This window comes from Crassostrea angulata, chromosome 6, assembly GCF_025612915.1.
Source record: "Crassostrea angulata isolate pt1a10 chromosome 6, ASM2561291v2, whole genome shotgun sequence".
Classification (NCBI taxonomy): domain Eukaryota; kingdom Metazoa; phylum Mollusca; class Bivalvia; order Ostreida; family Ostreidae; genus Magallana; species Magallana angulata.
The window spans coordinates 36,314,613-36,331,293 of record NC_069116.1 but is presented as its reverse complement, the minus strand read 5'-3'; the positions used below and the strand labels follow the sequence as shown (position 1 = coordinate 36,331,293).

The following is a 16,681-nucleotide window of genomic DNA, read 5'->3' as shown; positions in this document are numbered from 1 at the left end:
ACCCCAAAAAGACAAAAAGTCATTTTTGAGTACTTGCTCTGACGACCGGAAGTTACGCCGGATCAAACAGAACATGGTAAACGTATCTTCATACATTGTTCTTTCTTTCCTCCAAAGTTTTTATGTTCAAGTTTTTGTTAGTTATGAGATCCCGCTAAGAAAAGGTTTTTGTCTCAGGACCGGAAACGGACAAACAAGTGATTAAAGAAATCAAAAGTAGATATTTTTAGTACATTTACCTACGGTAAGTTACTGTTCATTACACTGAGTAAATTGTTTTTTAAAAATCTAAACTTAAAAAACTTTCCTTTGCTTGAACCCTTCCGATGAGAACCGGAAGTGACAGACGACCAAATGAAATCCGTTAAACGCATGTTCCAATCAAATGTCTATCATCCATAAAAGTTTTGTATCTTGATCTCTTACAGTTTCTGAGATCTCGAAAGTACAATTTTTTTATATAAAAAACTACCTTAGATATTTGAGATGTCTCACTTGAAAAAGAATTTTATTATTGATTTAATCATGTGTTCATGGTCTTTTATATTTCTATTGCTACAATGTTACTTTCATGCTAAAAAACAAAAAATATTTTTTTAAATTCAAATTTTGGTGTACTTCCTGTGACGACCGGAAGTTACGCCAGATAAAACAAAAAATTGTAAACACATGTACATATGTAGGTCTATCATCTCACGAAGTTTGGTTGTTAAAGTCGTTACCGTTTTTAAGATCTCGTCGAAATAAGGTTTTGTCTAGGGACAGGAAACGGACAAACGGAAGTGCTAAATGAAATTTAAATTTAATATTTCTTTTTTACTTGCCTACCGTACATGTATTCCCTTATTCATTAATGTAGAACGATATAAGTTGCTAATTATGTGTAATAAAGATGAAACACTATTTTGGCATCAACGACACGGTAAAATGAGTGAATACCCCCTCTCCTGAAGGATGCATGTATTGAGAGTGTTTATTAATTCTTTATTCAAAAAATTCTCTAAACGAAAATCCACTTGTGGTTTATAACTTATAAAGTAAAGACATGGAACACATGGAGCACCTACGAACCTGACTACCAAAACCCCTACAACTTCATGATAAAAACCTATTAAACTAAAGTTTAATTCGGCTTTAATTCCTATTCCATCAATCTACATGGTCTCCGATGACAACCATCCCTTTGCTCCTATCCTTGTCAGTCTGTCTCTTTTTTCTTTCTTGGCCAAGTCTGTCAAACTTAACGGTATTGTATGGTGTTCCGATGGGGCCACTTCGACCTTCGCACTTTCGCCTTTAGGTCGAAGATGCGAGAGTGCGAAGTTGCGACGGCGAAAGTGCGAGGGTGCGACGGCGAAGGAGCGAAAGTGCGAAGATGCGACGGCGAAGCGCGAAGATGCGATGGCGAAAGTGCGAAGGTGCGAAGGCGAAGGAGCGATACTACTATCGCTCCTTCGCCTTCGCAACTTCGCACTCTATCGCTCCTTCGCCTTTGCAACTTCGCACTCTCGCCTTCGCAACTTCGTACTTTCGCCTTCGCCTTTTTTGATAGCATTCAGAAAGTCTCGATCGATTACATAGAATTTGATGCAGACACCGTACTCGCCAAGGTTTTCCGATTAATCCATGATATCATTGGTACGCATGCGCTAGGCCATTGTGCTTACTATGAATGTTTATAAATATTTTAATGTGTATATGTGACATATATGTTTACCAGTGCTGGCTATGTCTAATCATTATATATTCCATATAAAATGTAATGTCCGCCATAAATGTGTACATATGCACTTCCAGACTCCTGTCTGTTTACCGTGGATCAAACACAGTAACATTCTAATTTCATTATGCGACACTCCTTGCTGATGTATGGATCTAGAGGGGGAGAGGGGGTCCGCCCCCCGGAAAATTCAATATTAATAACTTCACACATGCAGTAAAGGGGGAGGGAGGGTCCGGATCTCATCCCCCCGGAAATGTTAATTTTATTAATTATATATAATAAAATCTCCAAAATATGTCTCGGAATCCTCCCCCACCCCCGACAAATTTAATTATCCATCCACCCCCCCCCCCCCCCAAGAAAAAGTTATGGATATGCGCAGGCTGTTGAAAATAAATTCTAAAATGTTCATCGTCTGCCTCAGACGTCCTTTCATACAGCTAAAATTGTCTTTAAACGATAGAGAGCTCCACAATTATAAAAAGACGAAAGTGCGAAGATGCGAAGGCGAGAGTGCGAAGTTGCGATGGCGAAGGTGCGATAGTAGTATCGCTTCTTCGCCTTCGCAACTTCGCCTTCGCATCTTCGCGCTTCGCCGTCGCATCTTCGCACTTTCGCTCCTTCGCCGTCGCACCTTCGCACTTTCGCCTTCGCAACTTCGCACTCTCGCACCTCGACCTAAAGGCGAAAGTGCGAAGGTCGAAGTGGCCCCATTGGAACACCATAGTATTGCGGGTATACCTATCTTTCTTGTCGTCGCCAGTGTTGTTGTGATAGACTTATCGTGGTATCACGTGGCCGATTTAAGGCGGGATTTATTCAAATGCTGTATTTATTTTGTACGCGAAAATAATTATACAAATTATTTATTAATTTCTATATCTTTTTATCCCGATTGATATAAACTGCGTAATTTATTGTAAAGATATATCTTTATATAACTTATTTAAATAAATCAATCAATCAAATATTTCTTAGCATGAAAAAATACGCCACATATACCTTTAACTTAATATAATAAATTGAAATATCATTGATATGCCCCTCCCTCTCCACTTTTGTATAGGAGCATGCAATAAATGAAACTGCAAATAAGGATTTCTAATTGAATTGAAGTTACAGTTAGGGTTTTTTCATAAATTTGAGAATTCATCCTATTTTAATTGCTCGTCAAGATGATTTTGATGAAGCTGCCCACACACATTCAAAAACAATACGTGTTTGTATACCCTTTCATATTTCATATGGTTGAAATTTTTTTTAAAATGCCTTTCAGTTGATTTTGCATCTTAATGTAACAAATACAATTTAAAAAAACCCGACTATTTACTCTCCAGCTTTCAAGCTTACATATACATGCACTTATATGATATGTGTACATTCCTAAAAAATTGAATTAATAAAATAATTGAATTTTAAGTGATATATATGTACATGTTCTAGATCGAAGAAAAGACTGACATTTCGTCTTAAATTTGCACGTTCCTTTTATAAATTTATGATCAGCAGCGAAAATTAAAATTCATTTCTAATAAGATAGCCTATTTGATACATGCATGCTTCCATTGAATAATTTTGTTTTTTGGAAAGCTATTACTTGTTTAAAAATAGATTAGCATTCCACCATATTTGAACAGTGAAAAAAGGGGGGAGGGGGTCATCGCAACAAGTTGTAACATATTGCCTATTACGATTCAATGTAAGTAATAATTGGTGTTGGATTATCATTATTACAAGAGAGTCATCAGTTTGGATTAAAACAAATATATATTTATACAGCTGGAATGTTTACTTGAGGAACTAAATCGCCGAAGCGGGTTGTGACCCGATTTTCGTTCAGTTGGGCGATTTCATTAATCTTGAAAAGGGATCATAACTCGCGTGTCTTACTAAATGCACATTACTACATTTAACAACTACTAATCAAGTGTATTTGTTAATTCGATAGAATTCTTCCAAAACATCCGATCCAAAGTATAATATAAATGTATGTAGCTGTTACAAAACAAATGTAAAAAAAAATTCGTTTGACCTCCTCCCCATGGATCTCTGCCAATGAATGAGTTCATTCAAACTTTTCATCCGTTGGTAAAGCTGGCCCCGAGGTTATAAAACTTTTTTCATACTCGTACTCGTACTCATACTCCGTACTCCGAGTGTGTGCTCCACTGAGTACGACTTTAAAAACCGAGGTTATAAAAGTTTTGGAGTACGTTCTCCGCTGAGTACTATTTGGAGTATGCTCCAAAAGCCGATCGATGAAATTTTACGTCTCTGAAGAAAGACAGAGAACGGTAATTCATGTAAATAGTCCTGGCATGTAGGCAAACTGTACATGTATTCAGATTAATTACATGTTGTATTTATTAACAAAATGTAACACATTATTTACATGTACATATTACCTTCTCCATCTGCAAGCATGGAGATGTGTCTGCATCTATAACTTATGATTTTTTTAGCAACAGAGACGATAAATCCAGTGTAATTGGTAAAATTATCAACAAATTGTGTTTATGTCAAATCTCTCTCTCTCTCTCTCTCTCTCTCTCTCTCTCTCATGAGACTCAGATAGTGATTCATGCATGTGATGATTAAGTATAATTATGTTGTAAGGAACGATATGAATATAAAAGAAAGAAGTAAGAATTTACACGGATATGAAGAGAGTATTTCAACATAGAATTTAGTTCGATATATCTTAAGTTTTCCTGGCTTTTATACGATTTTGATATTTTACATGCCAGGAAAAGGTCAGAAACGACGCCAATACAAAACTGGAAAGTCACTGCCCCCAAGTGGATATCTCTTAAGATATTTACTGAGCAGTCCCTGTATTAGGGAACACAGGGAAGAGTTTAATTCAAAAATAGAAACATATAATTGGGAAAATCACAAAAATACTGAGAAATCCGTTTATTTTCACACTCATATAGTATACACTAAGGAAATTATATGCCATTGGGTATTCCAATTTAATTGCAACATACTTAGTACTATATTTGCCTTCTAAAATTCTTGTGAGAAAAAAACATCTAATATCTTGAAGGGGTGGGGTGGGGGTGGGTGTTGGAATTGCATCAATGAACATATGCCAAAAGCCAAGGACACACGTAAAGTTTCTCATTTTAATATTTTTTGGGAATATGCACGAGAGTTTAAGAAAATTCACTAATTGAAATATTTTTGAAATTTCCAATTTGAGGACGACGTTAAACCGAAACAACGTGTTCAAGGAAACTGTGTACTAAAGTTGCTGTACCCCTTTTTGTGGGGTTTTATTGATGGTTCAAGTTTTTCTCACTTAGTCAAGGCTTGAAAATGTGTGTTTAGAATTTATATATACATACTGTGTCATTTTTAATCTTAAGTAACGTCCATTGATATTTTTGAGCAAGCCTTTTCCTATTCATCTTTAAAATTCGAAATACATGTGTTAATTTTGATGCATTTGACATAGATATTTGGTTACTGTAATAGTATTGTGTTAACTTATAGATTCAGTAGGTCCGACATTAGGACTCTAATAAGTACCGACACACAGCTGCCTGAGTCCACGTTTTATTCTGAACGTATATCATGCGTAAAATCAAACAAAACAATTCGTACATCAAACAGGGGAGTGTATGGTAACTCGTACATATAATGTTCGTAATGTTACATCTCCCTTTTTAACAGAAATAAAAACAAAATCCAGCAGCATAACGTTTAAGCATGCGATGATGTACAATAATTTCAACTACAGAATCAATTCACAGTCATTTACATAGACGGCTTTATTTTTGGAATACAGACTCTGCCTGAGCGTGTAATATAGGGTTTGTTACTGGTTTGAAATGTTGACATATTTTCAAAATTGGGTTTGGATGGAGAGGATGGGGGTAATTTGGATTTGGAGGGGGAAATGGGACTTAACTCCGAGTCATCTGTTTGGGCTTCAGCTAGAATGGGTAGGTTAGGATCAAATGTGTAAGTTTGCTCATTTGTTTTCATGAGATGGCGCCTATTCCTACGGTAAATACCACCGTTTGGGGCATTGACAACATATGACCTGTCAGCAACCTTGGAAAGCACAGTAGCTGGCTTCCAGGATTTGTCGTCCTGCTGAAATCTAACACTATCTCCTATTTCAAGAGGGGCGAGTGGTTTAGATTGTTTGTCATAGTTCTGCTTTTGGTTTTCATGGTTTTTGTGTAGCATGACCTTGACCTTCTCATGATCGATAACCTTGGGGAGAAGTTGCTCATTTAGAGTTGGTAAAATTGAACGTAGTTGTCTACCTTGGAGGAGTTCCGCCGGGGAATAACCAACTTCTAAGGGCGTAGTTCGGTATTCGAGAATACCCAAGTATGGATCACGGCCATCAAGCTCGGCCTTTTCGAATATTCTCTTCGCAATTTGCACTGATTTTTCAGCTAAACCATTCGACCGAGGGTATCGTGGGGAGGAAGTTGCATGAATAAAGTCATACTCTTTAGAAAAATTTGCAAATTCCTGAGAGGAATATTGAGGGCCATTATCTGACACTACCTTTTGGGGAATACCTAACCTAGCAAAAATACTTTTAAGCTTCTGAATTATTGTTTTGCTCTTTGTGTCTCGAAGCTGGATGACCTCAAAGTGTCGACTATAGTAATCAGTGACAATCAGAAAATCCTTGTTGTCCCACAAAAACAAGTCTGTGGCGACAACTTGCCAGGGGTAATCAGGTACTGGGTGTGGTTGGAGGGGTTGCTTGGGGTTTGAGTACCTGTGTTTTAAACAGACATTGCAATTTGACACTAACTCTGTGATATCTGATGAAATTTTGGGCCAGAATACTGATGTGCGTGCCCTCTGTAGTGATTTCTCAATACCCATATGACCTATGTGAATGCACTCTAGAATTTTAGCTCTAAGAGAGCGGGGAATCAACACTTTTGTACCTTTAAGCAAGATACCATTAGTGACGCAAAGTTCGTCCCTGTGGTTCCAGAATTCTATAATTTGAGGGGGGCAGTCTCTACGGCATTCAGGCCAACCATTAAGTATGGTGTGTTTAAGCAACTGAAATTGTTTATCATTGTCTGACTCTGTCTCTATCTCTTTAAGTTTTCTATCACTGATAGGGAGGTTAGCCAGTACAGAGTGTACTTGGGCTTCCATATCTTTAGAAAGACCTGGGAATGTGTCATCTACAAAATTGCGTGACAATGAGTCAGCAACAGGGATTTGCTTACCCGGGATATAGTCCACTTCAAGATCATAGTTCTGTAATTGTAACAACATTCTCTGAAGTCTAGGTGGGGCTGCAAATAGTGCTTTCTTAAAGATAGGTACTAACGGCTTGTGGTCTGTTTCAACTTTGACCTTTCGACCATAGATATATTGATGGAAACGTTTGCAACCAAAGAGGATCGCAAACATCTCCTTTTCTATCTGGGCATATTGCACTTCACTTTGTGTGAGACTCTTAGATGCTACAGGCTTGCCTTCCTGCATCAAGGCAGCGCCAAGACCATACTTCGATGCATCACACTGTAGTGTGGTGACCTTACGGGGGTCAAAATATGCTAACACTGGACTTGGACTAGAAGTGATTAGGTTTTTAACTTTGTCAAAAGCTTTGCTTTGGGCACTATCCCATTGAAATAATACGTCCTTTGCAAGTAGATTCCTAAGGGGACTAGTTATTTCGGACAAGTTAGGTGCAAACTTTGCTAAGTAAGTCACCATACCTAGGAAGGTCTCTAATTCAGATTTATCTTTGGGGGGTTTCATCTCTCGCACAGCAGAGACTTTATCAGGATCTGGACCCACACCCTCTGAGGTTAGTAAATGACCAAAATACTTCACCTTTGTGACTCCTACCTCTAATTTGTCTTTGTTTAGTTTAACACCTCTCTCTTTTGACCTTATGAGAACTTTACGCAAGTTCCTGTCGTGCTCTTCCCTAGTTTGACCAAATACAAGTAAATCATCGACTAGAGCTACGACACCGTCAAGACCTTCATAGCATTCATCAATCTTTCTCTGAAACTCGTCTTGTGACGACTTGAGTCCAAAAGGGAGTCTAAGATACCTATAACGACCAAATGGCGTGTTAAATGTTGTGAGGTAAGAAGATGCCTCTGATAACTTGATAGTCCAATACCCACTCCTAGCATCTAACTTAGTAAAGAATCTAGCTTTTGACAGTTGGGGTAGGACATCCTCAAGGGTTTTCATTGGGTAATGGGGTCTAAGTATTGCTCTATTCAAATCTTTCGGGTCAAGACAAACCCGTAGTTTGCCATTGGGCTTTTCGACGACTACTAGTGAACTCACCCATTGAGTGGGCTGAGTGACCTTTTGTATAATGTTAAGAGATTCCATTCTCTCTAGTTCTTTTTTTAATTTGTCTTGAAGGGTAAGGGGTACTCTACGGGGTGGGTGTACCGTCGGGTGCACGGCAGGGTCTGTGTGTATGGAGCACTCCCCTTGGAAAAGACCAATACCCTCAAAGACCTCTGAGAACTCTAACATAACCTGACTTGCAACCAGTGGTTCACTTTTGTCTTGGGTTGTATCCAAGTTGCAAGAATAAACAAGTTTTATGAGACCAAAATCTAAACATGCTCTCATCCCTAATATGGGAGGGGAAGTTGTCTCAACAACATGAAATGTTAGACTCCGTGACTGACCTTTGTAAGTACAATTGAGCTCAAAACAACCAAGGGAACGTAGGGGGTTACCATTGTAGGCAGACAACTTTTGATCAGTTTGCTTCAGGTCGCTCATATGGGACAAGCCTAATGAAATGAGGACATGTCTGGGTATTATGTTAACCTGTGAACCTGTATCTAACTTAAATTTGATAGGTGTATTGTCTGAACCCAAAAAGAGATTACAAAATGCTTGGTCATGGTTGTGATTTGTCTCAATAATATCTATGAAAAATTCTGGTTCTGAATCTGATTGCTCTGGCAAGGTCTGTAATTCATGACATGCAACAGTTTTACTAAAACATTTCTTAGCAAAATGGTCCCATCTATTACAACTCTTACACTGTTTACCCTTCGCAGGGCATTTAGCACTTGTAGAATGATCATACCCACACCGGTCGCACTCTTGTGTCTTCGTCTTGTGGTGGTGCTTTGGTCTGGCCTGCGGGGGTCTTCTTCGCTCTGTATCTTTGGCGGCATTTTGAGATGGGCTGCTTCGACCTGCCTTCCTAGTGTTCTGGTTGTGAGAATGGCTGACTGCATGGACCTCTTGGCCCGACATGGTCTTCAACTGTTCTTGAGAATACTCGTGTGACTGAGCTATCTGTATTGCCTTTTCTAATGTCAATTTCTCACCTTCTGCAATGAGCTTTTCCCTCACCTTCTGTGACGATGTCCCGAAAACGATCCTATCCCGAATCATCTCGTCCTTACTGTTTCCGTAATTGCAGTCCTCTGCAAGTACTCGTAAGCGAGTGACAAACTGTTCTATTGTTGATGCTCCTTGATTCTCGTTATTAAACTTGAAGCGCGCAAATATAGGGTTCAACTTGGGTTGCACGTGCGCCAAATAGCGTTTGTAATGGGGTTCAAGTTTCTTCTTTTCATCGTTCGTCATACCTGTCCAGGTGTTGTATATCTCGCGACCTTTGTCGCCAACCCATAACAGTAAATAAGTAACCTTGATCTCTTCGCTTTTCTCCTCTAGCGGTCCTTTGAATATGAGATCCACGTGTGTGCGGAATTTTTTCCACTGCTCTGGTAAGTTCGACGCTTCCCAGTCCATCTTGGGGGTAGGTACGCCTGTCAAATCCATCGTTGAATGTGACTCCGGACTTCTGACACCATGTAATAGTATTGTGTTAACTTATAGATTCAGTAGGTCCGACATTAGGACTCTAATAAGTACCGACACACAGCTGCCTGAGTCCACGTTTTATTCTGAACGTATATCATGCGTAAAATCAAACAAAACAATTCGTACATCAAACAGGGGAGTGTATGGTAACTCGTACATATAATGTTCGTAATGTTACAGTTACTTTAGATAAAAAAGGAGTAGCTATATGAATTATCTAAATAGTTACTTGCTAATAAAATTCAACAATTTAAGAGATGAATATTCCCACAGCTAAGCTATATAGAGAAAAATCTCTCACATGAAAATGCGAAGAAGCTATTTTAAGTAGTACAAGTATTTTCAATCGATTGCATAGAATAACAAAAATCTCCTTCAAATCTCTCTCTCTCTCTCTCTCATAAATTCTAGCTTTTATCATGCGGGTTATGATTAATTTAAGTGTTATCTTTTTTTTTTTTACATAAACAAGCTTTTAATTAACTTTAAATTACCCGAATTCTCAAGCAGAATATATACGTCGATCATACTTAATGTTTTCTCCATAACTGTGTATTTAAGAATAAAATTTGATGTCATAACACCAAATTTTATTTGTAGAAAGATACTAATATAATACTTAAGACCGGGACCCACCATCCTTATATTCGAGCGTTTATAATCAAATGTTAAACCAAAGAATGCATTTCACCTTACGTATACTTAGACATGTCTATGCTCTCGATGTTTTAATTCGAAATAAATAATAAAGATCGTAAGGTAGGTGATGTTCCATGGTAAAATTTCTTTAATATTTGGAAAATAAAAATCAATTACTGGTAGATGGTTCGGAATGGATACTCTACCTTCCCGCAGTAAAATTAAAAAGAAGTTGCGGCCTATATTAGACAAAGAACACATCTAGATCTCTGCAGCTACATGTAGTATGTATGGTCACCTAGGAAGCCGAATATGTACGTCATAATTTTAAAAATATTGCCAATACAAAACTTAAAAATTCGAAATAATATCTTTATGTTTACATCTAACGCCCTTTAACCTGCGTTTTAATTATTTACTGCTGATTCTTGATTACTTTCTATATTTCCAAGTAAGATTGCTTTTTGTAAACTTTCAAAATAGGTTTTTATTATCGATATTTCGAGATAAAAAGAAATGAACCTTGTTCAAAATTACTCTAAATTTCACAGCGTTTTTGACACTACAGAGGAAAGGCGATTTATAAGCCAATATTTTCCACATGCAGACAGTAGCTGTTTTATGAAAATTAAAAAAAACCAAACAACAATCGTATAGATAAACCACAGGAAGTAGGATTCGCCCCCCCCCCCCCTCACACACACCAACACCAACTCCTCTTAAAAATATTTATTTCTTCTCGTGATTACCGGTATACTTAAAGTAATAAAATTATTTAGAGGGGACGTCAGTATAAGACAGGGAGTCTGGAGAGGCCGCTTTGTGGCCTCCAGATGGTCCAGGGCAAAGTCCTGTTTGTGACCCAGGGGGCAAAGCCGGCCCCGGAAGCTCCAGGATTCTAGAGATTTTGTAGGGTAAAAAGGAAGTCTTTAAATAGACGTTTGAGCTATTTCTTCTCGTGATTACCGGTATACTTAAAGTAATAAAATTATTTACAATTTTTAAAGGTTTGTAGATTTAAGACCTACAGTCATCAAATTCCTCTGTCTTGAAGAAATCCAAGAAACATATCCTTGTATTTTTTTTTCTTTCGAATGACTGTAAATTAATCAGTTTTAAAAACCAAGTTCAATGGGACAATGTAAATTAATGAAATTTTAATAAAAGATAACTATATATACCAGCTTATATTATAATAACAATGGAAGAGTCGTTAAAACACTAGTTAGTATAACCAATTACTTAAAGGTGGGTATATGGGTGACTGGTCATATTTGAACCCAAGGACAGCGTAACCAAAATGTTTTTTCCTGGGTTTTTTTAGTTACACCATTGAACACACGCGTTTTCTTCATATTGCACCATTGAAACAGTCTAATGTAGAGAAATCCCCCAAGTTAAAAAAAAGATAATTAAGACTCGCAAGTTGTACATTTTCTTTGCCAGAAGGAGTATGATTTAACTTTATTTGGACAATTTTTTTAGGGCTGGGGGGGGGGGGGGGGCGGGTGCGACCTCCTTTACTCCGCCACTGATTTACCGCTTATTCTATAAAATGTTTCCCTTTCCAAGTTTTGTGGCATGCAACATAAATGATATTTGATTAATAAGTAAGTAATAGAAAGCGTTAGACTTTTATGCATCCCCCATCCTTTGTTATGTTTAGAACTAACCTACATTTTCACTATAATCAAAAAATGGACCCAGCAAGTACATCTGATTGAAATTGATTAATAACGATACATGTACATTGATTTCTTTGTTTTAAATGATGGGGTGTATGGGTCGTATTTGACAAAAAACAGAATTCTTAAAAAGTCGAGCTATTCAACGGTAGTATTTTGTACGTAGTTATACATGTATATGTACATTAATTAATGAAGCAAACTATCTAAAAGTAATTTTGATAATCTTGGTTGCAGTTCGCCCTTACTCTTAAATTCACCTCCTTTATATCTAGATATGTCATTAATAAAATGGTAAAAACTTTCCATTTTAATTCATATACATGTAAATAGGATTAAATTAGAGCGTATAATACAGCAATGTTACAATATGAACAATATTAGATGTTTGCACTGCATTTTATTTAGATTAAATGTCTTGAGTACGACTTTGAGAAAGCTTCAAAGCTTACTCAGAAAATCGCATTTTTGTACTCAGCCGGAGTACGAGTAGGAGAATGAAAAAGTTTTATAACCTCGATATCTTGAGTAGGAGTACGATTTGGAGCACGGAGTACGATTTGGAGTACGAGATCGTACTCAAGAAAGTTTTATAACCTCGGGGCCAGAACCTCGCGTCTCATTCATAGTTTTTGCGCGCCGATTAGTGGACGAGTCCGTTTGGATCATGCAAATACCACAGAGCACACCCCACAGGCACGTATCACAGGCACAAGGGTTGGGGTGAGGGGGGGGGGGGGACTGTTTCCCCCTCCCTAATTTTTTGCAGCTGGCAATTTTCTTAACTTTATATAATAAATTGAAATATCATTGATTTGCCCCCCCCCCTTCCACTTCTGTAGGAGCATGTAATAAATGAAACTGCAAATAAGGAATTGAAGTTACAGTTAGGTTTTTTTTCCATGAATTTGAGAATTCGCCCTTTTTTAATTGCTTGTCAAGATGATTTTGATGAAGCTGTCCCACACACATTCAAAAACAAACCGTGTTTCTATACCCTTTCATATTTTATATGGTTGGAATTTTTTAAAAACGCCTTTCAGTTGATTTTGCATCTTTATATAACAAATACAATTTTTAAAAAATGACTATTCAATCTCCAGCTTTCAAGTTTACATGCACTTACATATATATGATATGTGTACATTCCTTAAAAAATTGAATTTATAAAATAATTGAATTTCAAGTGATACTAGTACATGTAGTATATAATTATGTACATATACATGTATGTTCTATATCGAAGAGAAGACTGACATTTCGTCTTAAATTCATGTTCCGTTTATAAAGAAGATGGGGGAATAAGATTGCGCAAATGCCCATTCGGTTTAGTAGTAAAAATACAATTTTGAATTTATTTTTTCCCAATTAAATCTTTTCAAATATATTATAATACAAGTTTGCAAAAGCACAATTTCTAACTATCATATTCAGTTTTTAATATATTTAACAAAAGATAAGAAAAACACATATAGCCTGACATTTTGGTGGTATCGAAGCCTAAATGTATATGGCCCCGAGGTTATAAAACTTTTTTGAGTACGATCTCATACTCCAAATCGTACTCCGTGCTCCAAATCGTACTCCTACTCAAGATATCGAGGTTATAAAACTTTTTCATACTCCTACTCGTACTCCGGCTGAGTACAAAAATGCGATTTTCTGAGTAAGCTTTGAAGCTTTCTCAAAGTCGTACTCAAGACATTTAATCTAAATAAAATGCAGTGCAAACATATAATATTGTTCATACTGTAACATTGCTGTATTATACGCTCTAATTTAATCATATTTACATGTATATGAATTAAAATGGAAAGTTTTTACCATTTTATTAATGACATATCTAGATATAAAGGAGGTGAATTTAAGAGTAAGGGCGAACTGCAACCAAGATTATCAAAATAACCTTTAGATAGTTTGCTTCATTAATTAATGTACATATACATGTATAACTACGTACAAAATACTACCGTTGAATAGCTCGACTTTTTAAGAATTCTGTTTTTTGTCAAATACGACCCATACACCCCATCATTTAAAACAAAGAAATCAATGTACATGTATCGTTATTAATCAATTTCAATCAGATGTACTTGCTGGGTCCATTTTTTGATTATAGTGAAAATGTAGGTTAGTTCTAAACATTACAAAGAATGGGGGATGCATAAAAGTCTAACGCTTTCTATTACTTACTTATTAATCAATTATCATTTATGTTGCATGCCACAAAACTTGGAAAGGGAAACATTTTATAGAATAAGCGGTAAATCAGTGGCGGAGTAAAGGAGGTCGCACCCGGCGTCCCCCCCCCCCCAGCCCTAAAAAAATTGTCCAAATAAAGTTAAATCATACTCCTTCTGGCAAAGAAAATGTACAACTTGCGAGTCTTAATTATCTTTTTTTTAACTTGGGGGATTTCTCTACATTAGACTGTTTCAATGGTGCAATATGAAGAAAACGCGTGTGTTCAATGGTGTAACTAAAAAAACCCAGGAAAAAACATTTTGGTTACGCTGTCCTTGGGTTCAAATATGACCAGTCACCCATATACCCACCTTTAAGTAATTGGTTATACTAACTAGTGTTTTAACGACTCTTCCATTGTTATTATAATATAAGCTGGTATATGTAGTAACATGTATCTTTTATTAAAACTTCATTAATTTACATTGTCCCATGAACTTGGTTTTTAAACTGATTAATTTACAGTCATTCGAAAGAAAAAAAATAAAAGGATATGTTACTTGGATTTCTACAAGACAGAGGAATTTGATGACTGTAGGTCTTAAATCTACAAACCTTTAAAAATTGTAAATAATTTTATTACTTTAAGTATACCGGTAATCACGAGAAGAAATATCTCAAACGTCTATTTAAAGACTTCCTTTTTACCCTACAAAATCTCTAGAATCCTGGAGCTTCCGGGGCCGGCTTTGCCCCCTGGGTCACCAACAGGACTTTGCCCTGGACCATCTGGAGGCCACAAAGCGGCCTCTCCAGACTCCCTGTCTTATACTGACGTCCCCTCTAACTCCACATTCTGGATCTACCCCTGGAACTAAATATTTTTAAGAGGAGTTGGTTTTGGTGTGTGTGAGTGGGGGGAGGGGGGGGGGGGGGGGGGGCGGCGAATCCTACTTCCTATGGTTTATCTATACGATTGTTGTTGTTGTTGTTTTTTTCATAAAACAGTTACTGTCTGCATGTGGAAAATATTGGCTTATAAATCGCCTTTCCTCTGTAGTGTCAAAAACGCTGTGAAATTTAGAGTAATTTTGAACAAGGTTCATTTCTTTTTATCTCGAAATATCGATAATAAAAACCTATTTTGAAAGTTAACAAAAAGCAATCTTACTTGGAAATGTAGAAAGTAATCAAGAATCAGCAGTAAATAATTAAAACGCAGGTTAAAGGGCGTTAGATGTAAACATAAAGATAATATTTCGAATTTTTAAGTTTTGTATTGGCAATATTTTTAAAATTATGACGTACATATTTGGCTTCCTAGGTGACCATATACTACATGTAGCTGCAGAGATCTAGATGTGTTCTTTGTCAGACTAATATAGACCGCAACTTCTTTTTAATTTTACTGCGGGAAGGTAGAGTATCCATTCCGAACCATCTACCAGCAATTGATTTTTATTTTCCAAATATTAAAGAAATTTTACCATGGAACATCACCTACCTTACGATCTTTATTCTTTATTTCGAATTAAAACATCGAGAGCATAGACATGTCTAAGTATACGTAAGGTGAAATGCATTGTTTGGTTTAACATTTGATTATAAACGCTCGAATATAAGGATGGTGGGTCCCGGTGACCCCATAGTCTTAAGTATTATATTAGTATCTTTCTACAAATAAAATTTGGTGTTATGACATCAAATTTTATTCTTAAAGTAAATCCACCCTCCTGTGACGTCATACATTTTACATAAACCATGAATTCATTAAAATTCTTGCAAGTAGATTTGTAATATCTGTGTTATTATAGGTGCACATCAAAAACTCAAATCATTGTTTACTTGGAGATATCTAATAAGCGTTTTTCATCCTTATATTGGACATAATTCAATAATTACAAAGGGAAATAACTCTTTTCTACTTTTCTCTAAGTGATATATCTAAATGCTATAATTTTTCTAGTGTAAACAATTTTTTTCTTTTTTTTAAATTAATTTTAGTTTTCTGGCATAGTAAGCAATAAAATTTAAATAGACAAACAAGTATCCATCCACTTATATATAATTTTTAAACAAAAAAAGTGTGATTTTCAGATGATAATTTCAGTCTTTGGTTTTTATTACCTTACATCGTAAATAGTATGGATACATATATATTTTATTTATTTATTGATGAAATTCAAGTCCAATAAGTTAAAAAAAGTTTAGTTTTTAACTTTGAACCCATCATTTTATAGATATGGAGTTACCTTAAATACACAGTTATGGAAAAACATTAAGTATGATCGACGTATATATTCTGCTTGAGAATTCGGGTAATTTAAAGTTAATTAAAAGCTTGCTTATGTTAAAAAAAGAAAAAAAGAAAAAAAAGATAACACTTAAATTAATCATAACCCACATGATAAAAGCTAAAATTTATGAGAGAGAGAGAGAGAGAGAGAGAGAGAGAGAGAGATTTGAAGGGGATTATTGTTATTCTATGCAATCGATTGAAAACACATGTACTACTTTAAATAGCCTCTTTGCATTTTCATGTGAGAGATTTTTCTCTATATAGCTTAGCTGTGGGAATATTCATCTCTTAAATTGTTGAATTTTATTAGCAAGTAACTATTTAGATAAT

At 36.2% G+C, this 16,681-nt stretch overlaps 1 protein-coding gene across 1 annotated transcript; it reads right to left on the bottom strand.

Annotated features, from left to right (window-relative positions):
* Positions 1 to 5,485: 5,485 nt before the first annotated feature.
* Positions 5,486 to 9,502, bottom strand: LOC128187480 (uncharacterized protein K02A2.6-like). The gene has a single exon (XM_052857913.1). It carries the CDS (start codon positions 9,500 to 9,502, stop codon positions 5,486 to 5,488), a length of 4,017 nt encoding a protein of 1,338 aa, XP_052713873.1.
* Positions 9,503 to 16,681: the final 7,179 nt, after the last annotated feature.

What these genes read in the sequence shown, in the direction of transcription:
- LOC128187480 (XM_052857913.1), bottom strand. Translation starts at nt 9,502, where the DNA reads ATGGATTTGACAGGCGTACCTACCCCCAAGATGGACTGGGAAGCGTCG.